The 19,997-nt window shown below is 45.1% G+C and overlaps 1 protein-coding gene across 3 annotated transcripts; it reads left to right on the top strand.

Annotated features, from left to right (window-relative positions):
- Positions 1 to 231: 231 nt before the first annotated feature.
- On the top strand, positions 232 to 15,631 carry DYRK3 (dual specificity tyrosine phosphorylation regulated kinase 3). Of its 3 annotated transcripts, none has more exons than XM_077775098.1 (3): positions 232 to 252; positions 3,687 to 3,798; positions 10,589 to 15,631. In XM_077775098.1, exons 2-3 carry the CDS (start codon positions 3,715 to 3,717, stop codon positions 12,161 to 12,163), a joined length of 1,659 nt encoding a protein of 552 aa, XP_077631224.1. In that variant the 5' UTR covers positions 232 to 252; positions 3,687 to 3,714; the 3' UTR covers positions 12,164 to 15,631. The 3 variants fall into 3 exon arrangements, with proteins under 3 accessions (XP_077631224.1, XP_077631222.1, XP_077631223.1); XM_077775096.1 differs by lacking the exon at positions 232 to 252 and adding an exon at positions 1,440 to 1,693; XM_077775097.1 differs by lacking the exon at positions 232 to 252 and adding an exon at positions 1,859 to 1,946.
- The last annotated feature ends 4,366 nt before the right edge of the window (positions 15,632 to 19,997 follow it).

The raw sequence follows: 19,997 nt of genomic DNA on the forward strand, positions 1-19,997 counted from the left end.
AACTTTTTGTTGCCATGGAACGTTCTCTTCAAACAAAAGCTTCTACAGGAGCCCTACCACAAACTCCTAGGAAAGGAAGCAGCACTGCTGGGGGTGTGACTCAGAGGGGCAAAACCCACAAAAGCTCACTCATAAAATTAGAATAACTTTAAGAATCCCAAGTTTTATTTATATTTATATCATCGAGAAGCTAAAGCAACTTTGGTCACGAAGAATGAAGTTCCCCAAACTGACACATCCTTAAGTTATAAAGTGAGAAGCCTTTGGGATCCTTAAGGGCATTTTTGCTTGGAGGCAGGAGAATAGGGAATATGACTTTTGGTCACACGGAAATGAGCCTTGGATGGCAATTTTCAGATTTATGAACTATGCTATGCGGGTGTGGGACAACGAGTCCCCAAGTCCCACCAGGTGGCGCCCCTGTTCGACATTAAGAGACGTTTGTTTCCGTCCGGAAGGGTCTGTCGGCCTCGTGCTTTGTAGGTTTAGGAAATCGGATGAGATACCACGCTTAAGAGAACGACAAGTGTCGTCAACCTCCGTCCTTCTCATTTGTCGTTCCAATGATCGAAATCTGCTTAATATTGGAGTTACTGAGGTTTCTTCACTTTTCAGGAAAAGAATTTAAACCCCACCCCCCACCCCCAAATATTCTCTTGAGAAAAAAAAAACAAACCAGGAAGTCTTCCAGGGGGACTGGCGCAACCAGAGGAAGGCTGGGAATTCCAACCACAAGGTCCCGGGAAAAACGGTTCCTCTGGCCTCAGTTTCCTCATCAGTAAAACGGGTCTTTGGCCCTACCATCGTAGCATCCCGTTGCAGGGCAGTCTGGCAAATGTCAGCTTAAATTCTGTATCCTACTTCTATTTGTAAAAGGGGGGTGTCACATAGTATGGTCACTGAGATTAAATAATGTTCGTAAGCGCTGGTACAGAGTCACTAAATGGGTTTATTATTACTTGTTACGTTTTTATTATTGCTTTCATTACCCCTCGGAGGGTGGAGAAGCCTCTCCTTGGGAAAGCCTAAGAAATTACACTTTTCATTCATTTTTTTAAGATTCATATTCACGGAAGGTTTTAAGGTTAGGCTACAAGGTGCTGAAAAACAGACCGTTGAGGGGCGCGCCTGCATTTCTGAGGCAGAAGCTGGAGGTTAAGTGCTATTTCCACAAATCCTCCCCCAGGGCCTTTCTCCCTCCCGCGGCAGAGACCCCTGCCAGCGAGCGCGAGCCGCGCAGCAATGGACGCCCCTCCGCGAACCTACCGGAGCCTGCGCCCGGGGCGGAAGAGAGCGCCGCACCGCAGGGAGAGGCCTCGGACCCCGCCCCCTGGCGTCATCGCGTAACTGCGCAGAGGCGTTTCCCAGGGCGTGCCTCTGTTGCTAGGCGACCACGCCGCTCCCCCTCCCGCCGCTGGCTCTCCTCCCGCCCCTGGCGCTCGTCTCCCCACTCCGGCCGGGCCAGTCGCGAGCAAAGGCGCGCGGAGCTGCAGTGTCTGGACGAGAGTCCCCTGGGAAGCGTCGCGGTCCCGCAGGCAGCCGCCCCAGCGCAGGTGGACCCTGCCCGTCGGACCCTCCAACCGCCGCCCTTCCCCCCAGGGGTCCCGAGCTAGCGGATGGGAGGCACAGCTCGCGGGCCCGGACGGAAGGATGCGGGGCCGCCCGGAGCCGGACTCCCGCCCCAGCAGCGGAGGTAACGGCGGCGCAGGGTAACGGGCTGGGGGCTCCCGAGTGGGCGGCTGGCGCAGGCTGGCGAAGCCGGGGGGCGGGGAAGGCCTAGGCTGAGGTGGAGTGAACCCCCCGTAGCAGGGACGAGGGAAGGAGTCTGATCTCGTCCCGGGGACCGGCCCACCCAGTCTCCATCAGCTCCCCTCCCCCCAGCTCGCGGTGAGTGGAGGAGGGGGCTGGAGCGGAGCTAGGAGAAGCAGCCCTAGATCGCGGATATGGTAAGTAACTCAAAGAAGCTGGCACTTTCTGTAGGGGTTTTTAACAAATTGGGGAGGTAAGAAGCAAATACCTTCCAAAGAAGCCCTGTTGCTCAGAGCAAATAACCAAGGGCTGAACTCTTGGGGTTTGCCGTGAGGGGTGCGGTCTGGCTTGGGATATGCAGGTGAAGGGTTGCGCTAAGTAGGGCTTTCAGGGGATACTATTTTGAGAAATTGTCCGCCTCGCATTGTATTTTACACCTAAAAGGAGACTAGAGACCCCACCCCCACCCCCACCCGCTCATTTGCATGCAGACTTCCTTTGGGTAATTTCCTCTGCCTATTTATAAGAATACTTGCAGGTCTTAAGTGTCTGTATTTTTCTCTGTGATTGTGGACGCCTGTCCCATTTTATTTGTTATATTCATGCTGTTGGCAAAGAGTCAGTCGCATCCAGAATTTTTGGTTGTCAGAGAAGCAGTGTCCATTAAAGATATGTAAAATTCTATCAGAACGTGAAGCTGTTTTTATAAAGAATATTTCAAGAATATTTGTACTTTTTTAAAAATTTGTATTTCTGTAACACATTAAGAAAACTCTAGAACTAATTTTACAAGTTTTTAAAGGCAACTTTACAGATTGAAATTAAAACTGAAATATTTCAGCATGCTTTAAAAGATTTTTAAAAATCCTTCCCCTGCAACCTCGTGATCATCATTGTATTTGTAGTCTATTATGTAAAAATGATACAATGAAAGGCTGATGTGTATGACTGGGAAATTCATGTTCTTAATGGTGGTTGAAATACAGTATCTAGGACCATCTTTTGGATTAAATAAATCCTCTCCCTCATTTGTGGCAGAGGCACAGCGTGAAGAAACAGGGACATGGTCCTTAATCATTTAGCGTTTAGCTTCCACCATCCACTAGAAAATGGAGTGGGTAAAGAAGTAAAATTCAGTACTTTGTGTAATTTAGAGATTTGTACTTGTATTCACTGTACATTTCTACAAGTTAGGTAGATGTTAAGTAGGTATGTAAATAAATAATGAAAAGAAGACAGCCCTAAGAAAGCCTTTTATTTCTTGTCTGTAAGACGTAGAAGTGTGCAGACTGGAACTATTCTTCCCATTATAACATGTGGAAAACAAGCTTATAAAAGAAGGTAGTAAACAGCTAGTGGTAGAGCAGAGATTAGAATCCACAGCTTGACTTTTAAAATACAGTTACCTCTCCTTTTTTTTTTTTTCATTTCCTGAGCCAGTTAGCTTTTAGGCTTCAGATTTAAGCCAGCCTTTATTTTCATGTAGTAAGTTAAATGAGATCCTTTTCATAGTCCCTATTTTTATTTATTTTTTATTTTTTAAACGTTTCATTTTTAAGTAATCTCTGCATCCAATGTGGGGCTCGAACTCAAAACCCCAAGATCAAGAGTTGCATGTTCTCCTGACTGAGCTAGCCAGGCACCCCAATAGTCCCTCTTGTTAACCACATTTGCACAGTAATACTTGTTTTACTATTCCAGAATACAAATCTAGAATGCTATCCTTTGTTAAAAAAGGAAAAAGAGAGAAGTTGGGTTTTCTTTATTCTTTTGCCAAGTACCCTAGTTGTTTGTATTCAATGCCAAAATGCAGTGTATACATTTATTTGTATTAGTTATTTCTGGCAGATGTGAAGCAGTAAAGACACAGTGTTTTAGGAATACAAGTTTATATACTTAAGTCACTGATGGATTTTATCTGTAATCCTTTCAACTAGATTGGAGGATGGTGTCTATGATACCTTCATGATGATAGATGAAACCAAATGTCCACCCTGTTCAAATGTACTCTGCAATCCTTCTGAGCCACCTCCACCCAGAAGACTAAATGTAAGTAAATGAACTTGTTCTGTGCTCTCTGGTTGTCTTGGAAAGAAGGAAGTGCTACTTAATGCCCGAGGTACAATTACATCTCACTGGCAACTCAGTGAGACTCTTTTGTTTCCTTTTGATTTTTCTTGACTTTGGAATAACAATTTCTGTGGTCCAAGTTTAGCTTTACAGAATGATTTGGATTTGGAGCCCCACTTACTCCTTTCAATCACTGGGATAAATTATATGGCATGAGGAAAAAAATACTATGCTACTTTTATCTAGGGAATGTTTATTTTTGTGTGGAATGACATAGTGTATTGTAAAGGTTCATTTCAACAAGAACGAGAACAGGTAATACTCCTGAATTCATAGATCTGCAAGTTTTTTTTCCCTGCAAGATAAAAATGCAGTCCTAGCTTATTAGTATGCTAAAGAGAATCACTTAATAGATCATAAATAAAACTTGAACAATACAGTTTGGTTTTTGATGCATTTAATCATTCTGGACCTTGCAGACATTTAGCTTTTGACACTGTTTTACTTAAGGTAATAAAAAAATTAATTCATATTCCATCAGCATACACAGAGTAGTAGGGAGAACAGGGCTTGGAGGAATTCCATGACAGGGAGAAGCTATTCTGTGACTTTAAAATTGGATGCATATATCACCTAATGACCAAATTGAGTAATTAAATAGACTATTTGTAATATTTCTCCTTCACATTTCTGTATTTAAGACCTAAAATTGTGAGGGGCACCTGGGTGGCTCTGTCGGTTAAGCATCCAACTTCGGTTTAGGTCATGGTCTCACAGTTCATGCGTGCAAGCCCAGGGTCGGGCTTTGTGCTGACAGCTCCGAGCCTGGAGCCTGCTTCGGATTCTGTGTCTCCCTCTCTCTCTTCCCCTTCCTCCGCTTGAACTCTCTCTCTCTCTCTCTTTCTTAAGAATAAATAAAACATTTAAAAAAAATTTTTAAAGACCTAAAATTGTTTCTATATTCTAATATATTTTTAAATGCTTATTTATTTTGAGAGAGAGAGTGTGTGTGCACATGCACTCTAGCTAGGGAAGGTCAGAGAGACAGAGAATGAGAGAGAGAGAAAATCTCAAGCTCCGTTCTGTCAGCGCAGAGCCTATGGCAGGGCTCAGTACCACGAACTGTGAGATCATGACCTGAGCCGAAAACAAGGTCCAAATTAACCGACTGAGCCACCCAGGCGCCCCAGTTTCTATATTCTAAAAAAAACTACTTGCATTTTTCATAGCCCTTTCCAACTTTTGTTAGCTTTTGCTATTAAAATCAATCTTTTTCACTAGTTCTAAGGCTAAAAATAGTACAAAGTATTGGCTAAATATATTTGGAAGGCTGGTCACCCTATTTTTAACGTGTTCCCTGGAGTACAGTAAGTTTCCTTTCCATTCTCAACAAGCTTATTTCTTTAATATGTGAAAACCTTTCAGAACTCCAGAACCACAGACTCCTCTGGTTGACTCTGGGTTTTTTTCGTTATTGGCTGCCAGTTAGCGTGTCTCTGTAGGAAACTCTTTTCAGTTGGGCTGGTGCATTAACATGTGATTTAAAGTTCATTTTAACTTCAATTTAGAGTTAGCCAGTGCTAATCACCACCTCCCAGTAGGTCAATTACACTGTATGTTTCAGGATCAAAATGAATGTCTCTGGATAGCATACACAGTAACAGTTTTTTGGGAAATTTGGTGTTTTACATTCTACCCTAATGGTGTCTTTGCAAACTCTGTTGAAAACAATGCTCTCTGACCTCTTGGTGGCATTTATAGTTCATTAAGGCATGATTCCATCCCCAGACCCTATTGCTCTTTCCACAAAGCCTTTAAGCTTAGTTTATCCAAGGTGTTCTTACGTTCTCACTGTAAACTGTAAGTCATCTGCTTGTGGGGATTTACTGGGTTTAAGCTTTGTGTTGCAGATTTAGGGTCAAAAGCTAGGGAAAGAGTAGTGTTTCATATCTGGGTGAGAAGGATATTCCTTTCTGGAATTTCTCAACAGGATCTTCAAGGCTTGATTAACACAGTTGAGAATTTCAGATTCTGTTTGAAATGTCAAGAGTCCTCCAAATTAGCAGTGTACGTGAAACATTCTTAAATAAAACATGATTAATCTGACATTATCTGTCTCTCTGGATATAATTACATAATTAAGAAAATAATTGGTAGAATTGATGATGTATATTGCTCAGTTACTGTGCTTATAACTGCGGACTGGAAATATATAGTATTATAACAATTCTACTTGAACTTGTGTGCAAATGGTAGATTCTGCTAGAACAATGGAAGGAAGATTTTATTTATAGCACAACAGTCTTGATACATAATTGATTCAGGCCAGTATTTGAGTTATTTACAGGAAGGAAAGAGACCTGAGAAGAGACCCTGTCCCTGTGTGGAAAAATTCCTTCCTGGAATTCTTCAGATTCACTGGAGATTCAAACCTTGATAACCCACAGTGGACTGTACCTGAGGTACTGTGTTCTGTTCTGGGAGCCACACTCCAAGAGAGACATAAAGCGCAGCCTGCATTGAGAATGTGAATAGGATAGGAAGCAGCCAGACGCAGGCCGTGTGGGGCCGAGGATGTAATGGGGATGATGAGCGCAGGGAAAAGTGGTGGGGGCAGGACAGCCCCTTTTTGGGATCATGAAATCTGGACACTATGTCGTTCCAGAGGGCAGAATAAGATGCAGTTTGCAGGGAGAGAGATTTAGGCTCACTTTAAGGAAAAACCATGAGTCAGGAAATCCAAATGGCATCCTTAATCTTATTGTAATAGTTCTGTGGAAATGAAATTTCTGTAACATATCCATTCATATTCATGTTCTGTGCCCAAGACCCTTTCTTTATCACAGATGGAAATGAAGACTTCCAGAGTCCGCACAGCCTTACATGTAGGCAGCATAGGTGAAATACCCAGGGATGGACCCTGGACCCCAAATACTTTTCCTACCAGCGAGTCATGGATGACCACAGTTCCTAGAGAGTCATTCCTTTGGGTTAAGGCACTGATCTGCTGTTAAAGTTCATATATCTTGGAGAGGTAACACCTTAAATGGTATAGCAAGTTGAAAACACATTTTATGGCAGGGAGAAAGTGGGTGAGTTGTTTCCACGCCTCCTAAAAGAAGGTTTGTAGTGGGCGCCACCATGTGCAGAAGAGGTATTTATTTAGTGCCAGACATCTGTGGAGGGAGACAGAAGATACGGAAGGAGGGACCACAGAGAGAAGAGATGAACCGAAAGGAGAAAGAGAGGGCGTATATGAGTTTAAACCTTAATATGTTGAGAATTTTGCCTGCTTATTACCAGCGTTTGTAAAATGTTTTATAGCTTGTAAGGGTCTTTCACATATATTATTAATTATAATTTGATTTACACAGCATCCTGTAAGTAGGTATTATTATCCACATTTTATAAGTAAAGAATCGGAGGCTAAGAATCTGAGCTAAAGTTTAACAACTTACCCATGGACCTACAGCTTTTAAGCAGTAGAGCCAGGACTCCATCCCAAGCCTTTTGACGTCTCTTTTCTCCAGCATGTGTCCCCAAAATACTAGTGCTAAGTCTTTAGATGGCATTGAAGTTAGGTAGTAAAAATTTTAAAGAAAACTAGCTGAGTTGCATGCAGAGTTTCATTCTTGTTATGTAAATCCACCTAAAACCAAACAATTGTAACTCCCTAGTCAAGCCAGTCTATCTTCTCACATATTGGACTTGCTTGAGAACACCTGTTTTATTCAGCCCTTGTAATAGTGAACAGTAGGGGTTCCTGTGAATGTCACATGGATGGATGGATGAATGCGACCCTCTTCTGTTTTTTTGTTGTTGTTTTTTTTATCCCTAAAATCAGCAATAGTGGGGCACCTGTGTGGCTCAGTCGGGTAAGCATCCGACTTCAGCTCAGGGCATGATCTCGTGGTTCCTGAGTTAGAGCCCCACATCAGGCTCTGCGCTGACAGCTCAGAGCTTGGAGCCTGCTTCGCATTCTGTCTCCCTCTCTCTCTTCCCCTCCCCCTCTCATGCTCTGTCTCTCTCTGTCTCTCTGTCTCTGTCAAAAATAAATAAACATTGGGGCGCCTGGGTGGCGCAGTCGGTTAAGCATCCGACTTCGGCTCAGGTCATGATCTCACGGTTCGTGGGTTCGAGCCCCGTGTCAGGCTCTGTGCTGACTGCCAGCTCAGAGCCTGGAGCCTGTTTCAGATTATGTGTCTCCCTCTCTCTCTGACCCTCGCCTGCTCACGCTGTCTCTCTCTCTCTCTCTCAGAAATAAATAAAACGTTAAAATTAAAAAATAAATAAACATTAAAAAAACCACTTAAAATGAGGGATAGTTATTTGACTTAATCACTGCTAAGAAAAATATTGCAGTATATTTACATCTTAGCAAGATGTTTGGGTTCTCTCAGCAGGCCTATATTATTTTCTTGACCAGTGATAGTTCTCGATTTTAGTGTCAGAGAGAATTTTCTGGGTCCATATGTCATCTCTTTACTTAATGTCCACATACCGAAGTGTGGCTACCACTGTATTGCCAACTTCACTTTGTGTGCAATCTTGTAATATCCTGTTTTTGTAACTACAGGACTCCACAAATGTTTAAATTGATTAAATGACCTGAAAGGAGCAGGCAGGAACTATGTGTCCTGCTTGCATAACTATAGCTGTATTTAAAATTTGCCAATGCTTAAATTTTTTCATCTTTTGTTTTTTGCTGCTATTTATATATTATCTTTTATTTATTATTATTTTTTAATGTTTTTATTTATTTCTGAGAGAGAGAGAAATACAGCGTGAACAGGGGATGGTCAGGGAGAGAGGGAGACACAGAATCCAAAGCAGGCTCCAGGCTCTGAGCTGCCAGCACAGAGCCCGACACGGGGCTCGAATCCACCAACCATGAGATCATGACCTGAGCCGAAGTCAGATGCCCAACCCACTGAGCCACCCAGGTGCCCCTATATATTATCTTTTATATTGTTGTTTAGGTAATAGGCTATGTACTTTTTTTTTTTGAGTTAGATTAAAATTCTTGTGTTTAAAGATTTGGCCTCTTTGGGGGCACCTCGGTGGCTCAGTGGGTTAAGCATCCGACTTCAGCTCAGGTCATGATCTCACAGTTCATGGGTTCGAGCCCCGCATCGGGCTCTGTGCTGACAGCTCAGAGCCTGGAGCCTGCTTCGGATTCTGTGTCTCCCTCTTTTTCTACCCCTCCCGTGCTCATACTCTGTCTCTCTCTCTCCCAAAAATAAATAAACATTAAAAAAAAATTTTTTTTTAAAGATTTGGCCACTTTGGATCATTACCTTTCCATTTCTTTTCTTCTTTCCTTATAGCACCCTCTTAATTTTTCTGTGTGTGTGTGTGTGTGTGTGTGCGCGCGCGCGCAATTTTTTAAAGTATTTGTCTTTTGTCCTTTTCCTTTCCTGTGTCTAATTTCAAAGAATTGTGTTTCATCTCAAAGGAATAAGTAAAGCTTTCTTCCGTGGGTTACTGTTCCTTGAAGGAGAATGTTAAGCAAATGCAAGTAAAAAAAGTAGTATGCCATTATCACTTAGGCTCTTGCTGAGAAAGAGTGGGTGTAGGTGTAGGTGAGAGAGAGAGAGACTTAATCTCTTAGGGAGAGTTTTTTTACAAGAACCTCCCCCACTTTATCCCCCAGGACCTTGGATTCTCACTATTCTTCATCAGATACTTAAACAACTGGCCCAGATGATCTCAGGAGCCCTCTTTGGCTTAGAACTCTTGTGATTCAGTGAGCTGAGCTAGAAAGATTCAGTCATTTTTGGGGGGAACCCGGGAGTAAATATTGAGGCCTTGTTTAATTCCAGGCCACAGTCATCATTCAGCCCTAGGTGGAGAGGAGTTCAGGCACGGGGAGAACCTGGTGCCAAGTTGTGTTCATGGGAAGGGTGCTGGACTGACAGGAGACCTGAGTTCAAGTCCTTCCTCTGTCCCTTAGTGGTGATTTATCATTTATAGAGCACCTTTTTTTTTTTTTAATTTTTTAATGTTTATTTATTTTTGAGAGAGACAGAGTGCGAACGGGGAAGGGGCAGAGAGAGAGGGAGATACAGAATCCAAAGCAAGCTCCAGGCTCTGAGCTGTCAGCACAGAGCCTGATGTGGGACGCGAACCCATTAACTGAGGTCATGACCTGAGCTAAAGTCGGACACTTAACTGACTGAGCCACCTAGGCGCCCTGTACCTTTTTCTGTTTGTTTGTTTTTAATAGAACACTAAAATGTGCAAATTTTGATCCTGTATATGCCCTTAATATTCGGGAAGATAACTTGAAACAATTAGTAAACAGTATGAAACAGTACATATATAATCAAGTGCAGATTCTGTGATACAGGTTTGAAAAGCTACAATTAAGATTAGTTAGTATGGACTTAGGGTAGTTCTAGATAGAAGAGAGAGGGCTTGAATTGAGCCTTGAAAGATTGTAGGATTTGAATGGATGGGGTGAAAAGATTCTCAGTAGAAAGACGTACCTACTAGAAGGAACCTATCACGTGTAGGGCTTGGGAGGAAGGCCATCTGTCTCTGACAAAACAGGGCACGTGTAGGGGGCCGAAGGGGTCGTTGTACTCGGGGGGTCTGAGATCGATAGAACACAAGTCTCTAGAGATTCCTGCTTGTCTTGCCTCACTTTTGGGTCAGTGTAACCTATGTGACTGGACAGTTGCGTTGTCTTTAAGTCAGGGGGAGGATTCTTACATCCTTCCTGTGTTTCTAGTGGCTTTTCCATTACATTCATTTTTCTTTTCCATAGACCACTGCTGAGCAGTTAACAAGAGACCACACCCAGCGCTTTCTCAATGGAGGTGAGGTGAAGGTGGAACAGCTGTTTCAAGAATTTGGCAATCGAAGATCTGATACTCTCCAGTCAGATGGCATCAGCGACTCTGAAAAGTGTTCTCCCACCGTTTCTCAGGGTAAAAGTTCAGATAGCTTGAATGCAGTAAAAGCCAGCAGTTCAGCCAAAGCATCAAAAGTGGTGCCATTGACTCCAGAGCAAGCGCTGAAGCAGTACAAACACCACCTCACTGCCTACGAGAAGCTGGAGATCGTCAATTATCCAGAAATTTACTTCGTGGGTCCAAATGCCAAAAAGAGACATGGAGTGATCGGTGGTCCCAATAACGGGGGATATGATGATGCAGATGGGGCCTATATTCATGTACCTCGTGACCATCTAGCTTATCGATACGAGGTGCTGAAAATTATTGGCAAAGGGAGTTTTGGGCAGGTCGCCCGGGTCTACGATCACAAACTTCGACAGTATGTGGCCCTCAAGATGGTGCGCAACGAAAAGCGCTTCCATCGGCAAGCAGCTGAGGAGATCCGGATTTTGGAGCATCTCAAAAAGCAGGACAAAACTGGGAGCATGAATGTCATCCACATGCTGGAAAGTTTCACATTCCGGAACCACGTCTGCATGGCCTTCGAATTGCTGAGCATAGACCTTTATGAGCTAATTAAAAAGAACAAGTTTCAGGGTTTTAGTGTCCAGTTAGTTCGCAAGTTTGCTCAATCCATCTTGCAATCCTTGGATGCTCTTCACAAAAATAAGATCATTCACTGTGACCTGAAGCCAGAAAACATTCTCCTGAAACACCATGGGCGCAGCGCAACCAAGGTCATTGACTTTGGGTCCAGCTGTTTCGAATACCAGAAGCTTTACACATATATCCAGTCTCGGTTCTACAGAGCCCCAGAGGTCATCCTGGGGGGCCGCTACAGCACACCCATAGACATATGGAGTTTCGGCTGCATCCTGGCAGAGCTGTTAACGGGGCAGCCTCTCTTCCCAGGAGAGGACGAGGGAGACCAGCTGGCCTGTATGATGGAGCTGCTAGGGATGCCACCACCGAAACTTCTGGAGCAGTCCAAACGTGCCAAGTACTTCATTAACTCCAAGGGCCTACCTCGCTACTGTTCCGTGACTACTCAGGCAGATGGGAGGGTTGTGCTTGTGGGGGGTCGCTCACGCAGGGGTAAAAAACGGGGGCCACCAGGCAGCAAAGACTGGGTGACAGCACTGAAAGGGTGTGACGACTACTTGTTCATAGAGTTTTTGAAAAGGTGTCTTCACTGGGACCCCTCTGCCCGTTTGACCCCGGCTCAAGCACTAAGACATCCTTGGATTAGTAAGTCTGTGCCCAGACCTCTGACCATTGAAAAGGTGTCAGGTAAACGGGTGGTAAATCCTGCAAATGCTTTCCAGGGACTGGGTTCCAAGCTGCCTCCAGTTGTCGGAATAGCCAATAAGCTGAAAGCTAACTTAATGTCAGAATCCAATGGTGGTATACCTCTGTGCAGTGTACTGCCAAAACTCATTAGCTAATGGGCAGTGCTGTGCTCAGAGATGCATATGTATGTATTTTTAATTACCTTGCAGACCTGAACATGGGAAAAACACAAGCCCATTGGTGGATATGTTTTTGTTAGACTAGATTTCTTTTTTTTAACACGGCAAAACATTTTTATATGTCTATAACAGAACTCTTCAAGGGCTAATAACCTAACCAGCCTGCGTTGGCCATCCTGGAATGTACATTAAATGACTTTTTATAGGTCAATGTATCCTCGTCATTGTTGTCAGATGTACATCACCTTGCGTATTCTACTGGGTTAAATCCCTTTCTCTCAAGACAGCCAGTATCACAGGAAGTAGATCCTGACCCCTCCTCACTGTGTCTGGTTTCTCTTAGCATCTGTTCCAAAGGGCTGGTTTGGGACACCGCTGTGGTTCTGGAACAGAACGGAAGCTAGCCCTTTTGTTCCAGCAGGGCATGCTGCGGAACATTCCAGGTGAAAGGGCTCAGCAGATTATGGGATGAGGGAAGGTTCCAGGAGCTGTTAGTCACTTGAAGAAGTGGTGTCACTGCTTCTCAAATGAGTCATCGCTCTTTCTTTCAGTCCTATGATTTGTGCCGATTTTATTTTATGTTGTTATTTTATGATTATTTTGCTTCTGATTTGTTTCCTGGGCAAAGCGTTTTCCAAATGTCTTACCACTTTACCAAGTGCTGGTTTGAAAATTAAGTCCTATGTATCACTTTACCCCACCCGCACCCGTCTCCAAGCAACATAAAGCAGCTTCTTTGCCCAGATGAATGTTAAAAGGATAGAAGCAGGAGCGCCTGCATCTGACTTCAGCTCAGGTCATGATCTCAGTTTGTGAGTTCAAGCCCCACATCATCAGGCTCTGCACTAACAGAGCCTGCTCGGAATTCTCTCTCCCCCTCTCTCTGCCCATCCCCCATACTCACTTCTCTCTCTCTCTCAAAATAAATAAACTTAAAAAAAAAAAAAAGGTAGAAGCAGCATACAGACTACAGTTCCCTAATTTCTCAGAATCTGGAGACCAGGCTTCTTGATTCATTTCCTTGGACTGTCTTCCTTATAAATTCATTATCCAATAAACCTAACTACAGTTTGCTGCTTCCTTGCTCTCTGCCACTTCAGTGTGCCACAATTTATCCTACTTTCAGTTGTTTAAACTGAAGACTGCTCCCTAGATTCTAATTGCACTTTGGTTACAAGAAAATCCAGAAACTTAGGGGTAACCCATTTCTTTTTCCTTCACTTCAACATACTTTATTTTTCTCTGCTAAGATTTAAACAGTGAGGGCTGGTAATAAGGCCAACTGCCAGCCAAATGTCCTCCTTGGAAGGGTGGAGAAGGTGCAACAACTAAATACCTCAGTGCTACTGTTTTGTTCCCGTCTCCTTCCACACTCCAAGAGTGCGCCCGAACTCTGCCCTCCAAGTGTGCCCCAGGACATAGGCTGTTGCTTTCTTCAATACTGTTCTCAGGATGACCCAGTTCCATTTTTACTGTAGGATTTCGTCTCTGCAAGCTCCGTGACATCGGAAGATCATAAGCTCGCTGGGCAACGCAATAACCAGAAGAAGAGAAATGCCAAGGGCATACCACTTAAGGAACTATTGCCTTATCCAAAAGCACTCTGATTGCCACAGCACAGGCTGTGTGGACAGAATGAAGCAATGTCCAGAGTGTGGCCTTAGCCCCCAGGCTGAGTTCAGACTGAGGCCTCCACCTCTGGAAAAGGGGACGTGCTGGTGCTTCTGGTGCCTGAGCAACTGCACTATTTAAAACTTGAATGGCTTCCTTTCCTCCTGGTTGACAGAAGGCAATGGAACACGCACCTCTGTTAGGCCCCTCCGGGGCCCGCTGAACCTACTACCTGACGGAGGAGTTGCGTAAGGATCCCCTGCGTTATCTCCGCCCAGCAGGGTTGAGGTGGTTTTGCTCGTTGTTATCAGGGTGGAAGACCTGCTCTTCTAAGCAAACAGTGTCACCAGGATTGCCGCCCCAAACACGTGTGCTGGGCCCTGGATTTCGGTGTTTGTGTTTTTAGTGTGGAGTCTCCTTGGTCAGCCCACGCCGTCTGTGACGGGGGACCAGGGAGCCTGTGGCTGAGGTGGAATGTGGTCTCTCTCTGTACGTTGAGTAGACATTTAGGCTCCTGAAACCGGGCCAAGTGACAGGCTGTAGGTAACCCGTGACACCGTAGACACATTCTAAAAGGCTCCGAGAAGGTGGAGGGATGTGTTTGTGCCTAAGTTTGGCAACCTAGTGAGTGATGCGGAGCAGAGTCACTCAGGCTGGCACGCCCATCCTCTGCAGCCAGTTCATGTTTGGAGACCGTGGGCTGCTGTCAGATGTGGTGGTTGTGCCAGATGGATCTGGGGAGGTTGGAGTCTGCTTCAAGATTAGGGCCACGTTGTCGTTTTTAGAGGCTGTTATCTTGTGCCCCCTTCTTTCAGCCCCTGTTACATTCTTTTCTTGGATCCCTGCCCACAGCAGTGAGCGACTGAATTAGATCAGAGTTAGTGCAGAGAGTCAGGCTGTCTTATGACAGTTGCTGGTTGGCCCGTTAGCCATTTTTGTTCTTCTGATCATTTCCATTAAACAGGTCAAGTTGGTTGACTTCTACTGATTTTTAAATTGACAGAATGAACTGAGTTTCCAAATTGCTACTGACACCATGAAAAGGGTAGGGTAGGAATTTCTGTTTTATTTCATTTGCTGAAGTCTTTTTTTTTTTTCCTTCAACATGGGAAATTGGTTAATCCAGCTAATACTGCTCATTGTATTAGACTCTGTCCTACCTTCTGGCCTCATGGTGATTGATCTGTTCATTCATCGTATGCTATCATGAGTTCCCTTTTATTGGAATGTAAGCTTCAAATGGGCAGGCCCATGTCTTCCTAATGCTCTAAATTAACCAGTTATAATGCTATTCACAGTGTGCAGTTTCCCTCCATGTACCAGGAATGTGCTCACCTCTTGTCTTTTAAATTTACTCACACAATCTCTATTCTCCAGTCTCTCCTCTGAGAAAGGGTAAGCGGAGAAGGGTTATATGAGGGCACCTCCTTCTGGTCCAGTATTTGACACCTTGGTAATCATGAAAAATGCAGCCATAACCTTAATTATGGCATATGGACTCTGCTTCTGTCCCACAGGGACTCTGAAAGAGAGGGTGGAGCCTGGCTCTTCCCAGACAACACTGGTGTATGACTGTCGTAGCATGCTTTGGTCTTATGGTGTTTTAAGAAGGTTTGGGAAAATGGATTAGCTGGCTAATGTCATTATATTTTAATTTTTATAACCTTTAATCTGTTAAGAGTGGGGTTTACTGCATGATCAAAAAAGCAACAGAAAAGATTAAATAAAAAGTTCAACTGTGAAACAGTTTGGGTCTGCAGCAGCTTGTCGTGTTGAAACATTTTCTGCTTTGCTTAATTCCTAAGTAGGCATAATTAAAGTCAAATGCTAAATTTTGGGTAGCAGCTGATAAATGCTTCTAAGCTTTCCTCACAATACTCCTACTGCTTTCGTGAACCACGGAAAGCTTTTTCTCGCTTATTTTTAATTGTGTCTCATGTATCTGTGATTTGAGGTCTTCAACATGGAAGTAGAAAAGTGGCAATGGTTGTTCCAGGCTGCGTGCATATGCTTTTTCTCCTCTGAGAATCAAGGATAAGCATCTTTCCTTTGAAGCTCCCAGAGCAGGTGTTCCTCCAGGTCTTCAGGGTGTCAGAGATGACTGGTCTGCAGAGCAACGTAACTCACTGCACGGAGAGCATTCACACCATCCACTATACGAACACCCTGGACTCTTCCAAACAGGGAGAGCGACAAGATGAGCGAATGGCACGTCAGGGAAGAGTTGTCCTCTGCCAGGGATCAGCTTCCCAGTTTTAAAAAGTATTTTTAATATCCTCAGTCCAACATGCCCCACTTTCATCTTCGACCTGTACTTCCCACAGCCTAGGAATTTAAAAGAATTTACTTCCTAACCTGGCCTTCTACCATAATGTGATTAGGGGGCAATCCTTTTCCAAGTGTCTGTCAAATTATGCGTGCTAATTTCAGTGAGGCAAGTTTTTAAGCATCCCAGTGAACCCATCCATGTAGGGACTAAAAGCTCTGGTCCCTGAGATCTATAACCCCTGAGATAAGCCAGAGCTACAAATACATCGTCTAGACTCTGAAGGAGAGAATATGATTCTTAATATAGCTCACCAACCACTAAGTCGTGCCTAGACTCTCACAATTTTTCTATAACAGGAGAAGCCTGCCTGTTGACTAGAAAGAACCTCACCTCCTCTGCCACCACACAGATAAACTAAAAAGAAAGGACTGCCCCCAAATCAGGCCAGATGGTGACCTCTGACTATTTCAGCTCAGGATGTCAGCCTCAAACCATCAGGTTTGAATCATCTTGGTATCATGGGATTCCAACATTGTTCATTTGAATCTGCTGACACGCTTCCTCTGGAAAGTATAGTTTGGCATAGATGACTCAATGGGTTTGTTTTGTTTTGTTTTGGGGTGGGGGTCTTTATTAAAAAATAAAGGTGAAATGCTTTGAGAATTTTTTGGCAGCTCATGATTGTTTCAAAACCAAGTCAGAGAACGTCCGCAGCTGGCCCAGCGTGGTGAGCGAGTACCAGTCACTATGGATTATCAGTGCCGACAATGAGAGAGAGAGAACATGTATGAGAAAGGAAACAAATGGACAAGGGGTAGGATGAGAGAGGGCCTGACAGAGATTCTGCTTATTCCGATAGTTCCTCAGAGACCGGGACACACCCTGGCTTTGTGGAAAAGGGAAATGGGAAGTCTGGTAGGGATAGACACTTTCCCGGGGTCCCTAAGCCACAGCTGTCCTATCAGGATTTCTTACATGTAGCCTCCAGAGGCCCAAGCTTAAGGATGAATCCTAATAAGCAGCTTCAAGAAGTACAGTTTATTTGGGAAGTTTCAGTGTGTTTATTAGGCCAAGGCCTTGTATCACGGAATAACTTAAAAGCTAAGGGAAGTGAGCAAATGGAAGGAAAGGGAAACAAAGTTCTTAGGGGCCCGTGGGCAACTCAGCTCCGGCTGCCTCTGAGCTGGCCCTGCTTCACTCCTGCCCTGGCAACAGGAGCTAAGTGGACACTGAACTCGAGGGCTGCCTTCTGCCCTTGAATCATCCCCTGGGTTCTTGAACAGGCTTTTTGCCTTTTGAGAGTCTAGCCTAAAGCTAGAAAAGGACCTTCTGTACTCACGTGAAAGCAGCTGGGCCTTGAGAGAATCCATAAGCCAGGCAGAAGTAAAAAAGAATATCAGCCTTCCACAGGCTGTTCAGATTTCCTTCTGATCCAGTAGACCCCTAGCCAGGACAGGGGCTTTTGGGACCATGGTAAGGCCAAAACTATCGGAACTTAGAGCTTAGAGAAGGCAGTGAAATGGCAATGGGAATGATAGGTGTGTCGTCCATTGCTTCTCATTACCCAGGAGGTAATTTCAGTCCAGAGGCAGAGACCTGAAGTGACCGCAGCTAGACCGTGACAATGCTAAGGTCTGGTCTTGATTTTTCTACAGCATGAGCCTGGGTACAAGTTGACCTTGTTTTACAAGTGCTGTCCGGCGCTGCCTTTGTATCTGGCTGCTGACAGCTCCTGATTCAGGAGCAGACCCAGGATACCCAATCCGAACCACTGCAGAGAATCCTTAATCATTCCCAGGGTGGAGCCCTAGCCCACACATCTCTGCCTTTCCAATGCATGTCCGTACAGGCCTTTGTTAGTGCATTTATTCTTTCAACAGTGACTTACTGAGCAAGGGCCGGTGGGGGGAGGGGGGCACTCCAGTGGCATTGTCAGAGATGGGAGCATCCACAGCATCGCAGGCCAAATGTTCCTATGTTCTGTTGTTTAACAAAAGCCAGGCAGTGGGTTTAGAGAAAACTCCCAAGTTACCTACGCTCTGCTCTGGTTTTAAATTTGTGTAAATCTGTAAGTGAATGGGGCAGGAAGGGGAGGTAGATTCAGAAGAGAATGTTCTTGCCTAAGCCTTGTGTTCTGAGCTGAAGGAGGAGAAAGATACGCTATCCCCAAAGCTACATGGCTCTCACTTCCATTTCTGCCCTTGAAGACAAAGGTGGGGTCACCCTTGGGGTTTCTCCGGCATGATTTCAGGTCAGGGGTTCGACTCCTGGTACTCCCTCCTCAGATATCAATTCTATCCCAAATTCACTATCCAGAGGACGCAGAGAGGAGGAGGAAGGCGCAGACACCAGACTTCCCCACCGCCCTTCCTTCCCTGCCTGCCTCCTTCCAACAGCTTGCTGGCCGGCGTTGCTGTTTTCTCCAGTTGCTAAATCGACATTGTTTACTTCTGTCCCATCACCAAACCCAGTGCCTGAGACCCAGGCGAGTACTTGGGACAGATTCAGAATCTCCCTCCCTGAGATCCTGTTCTGTGATTTTTGAGCAGCTGTCCCATGTTGTCCTGGCTCCAGTCCCTTCCAGGAAGTCTTCATTCAAGAGTCCCTTTCCAGGGGCACCTGGGTGGCTCAGTCAGTTAGGCATACCCTTCAGCTCAGGTCATAATCTCATGGCTCAGGGGTTTGAGCCCTGCATGGGGCTCTATCTACACTGACAGCTCAGAGCTTGGAGCCTGCTTTGGATTCTGTGTCTCCTTCTCTCTTTGCCCCTCCCCTGCTCATTCCTTCTCTTTTTCTGTCTCTCTCTGTCTCTGTCTCTCTCTCACAAATGAATAAACATTAAGAAAAAAAAAAAAGAGCCCTTTTCTTTTCCTTGGCACCCAAAATCACTTTCTGCTTCAAAGTGCTAGAGAGACCGTCCAGGCACAGCAGCAGGAGTGAGACGGAGGAGGCCAAGCAGAGGGACGGACCACAGGTGCTTCCCCTCAATCCTGCCAAAATAACAGGGGTCAGGCGCTTCCGTGGCCGGTCTTCCTGCAGGGACAACTGTTTCCCAACTGCAGGGTCACACACGCCCCCCCCCACCCATTCCAAGCCGAACCTGGCCCCAGGCAGCTGCATTTCAAAGGGAGAGTAATCCCCCATTCTTTCTTTATTCCTGGCCCTAAATTCAACAACTGCTTCCCGGGAGAAAGGTGCAGCATTAGCGGGAAAAGCCTGGGTGGAGCTGGGGCTGGAGAAGGGGGCAAGGCTGTGATTTCTCAGACCGTAGAGTCAAGGCTGGTAAATTTAGAAACAAGGAAGAGAGCAATGGCAGTGCCCCCATCCCAGCCCTGGGAGTGTCCTCCCCTCCCCACACAGCTACGTGTTCCCCAGGGGCGCTAAGCCCCCTGTCCCCCTTCTCCACCTGCCTTCTCCATTCTTCTCTCACGTCTTCTGTGCACCAGGCACCGGGCTGGGCAATTCAAACATGAATTAGACACAAATTCTTACTCTCAAAATTTGGTGAAAGGTAAAGCTCGGGTAAAGAATTGACATTCAAGGAGATACATATGATGGTGCACTAGATGCCCTAGGAGTGAAAAAAAATAAAGCGTGGGGGTGGAGATCAGCACAGGATGTTTGTCGTGGCTGCTCCCGTCCATCCCTAGCCATGACCATGCCCCCCACTGGCCACCCATTATCTACAATGCCTCCTGCCTGAAAGATCATGAATGAATGGTGCCCAGGCAATTCCTGACAGGAACAAGCGAGAAACTGAGGCCCAAAGCGGAAACACCAAACACTCTTCCCTGTCCCTTTGGTTGGGAGCAGAGTCTCAGTTTGGAGCCAGACTCTCCCCTGCTGCTATCAAAAAAAAAAGAAAGAAAGAAAGAAAGAAAGAAAGAAAGAAAGAAAGAAAGAAAGAAAGAAAGAAAGAAAGAAAGAGCC

Source organism: Crocuta crocuta, unplaced genomic scaffold (genome assembly GCF_008692635.1).
Source record: "Crocuta crocuta isolate KB4526 unplaced genomic scaffold, BGI_CrCroc_1.0 scaffold207, whole genome shotgun sequence".
Taxonomy (NCBI): Eukaryota; Metazoa; Chordata; class Mammalia; order Carnivora; family Hyaenidae; genus Crocuta; species Crocuta crocuta.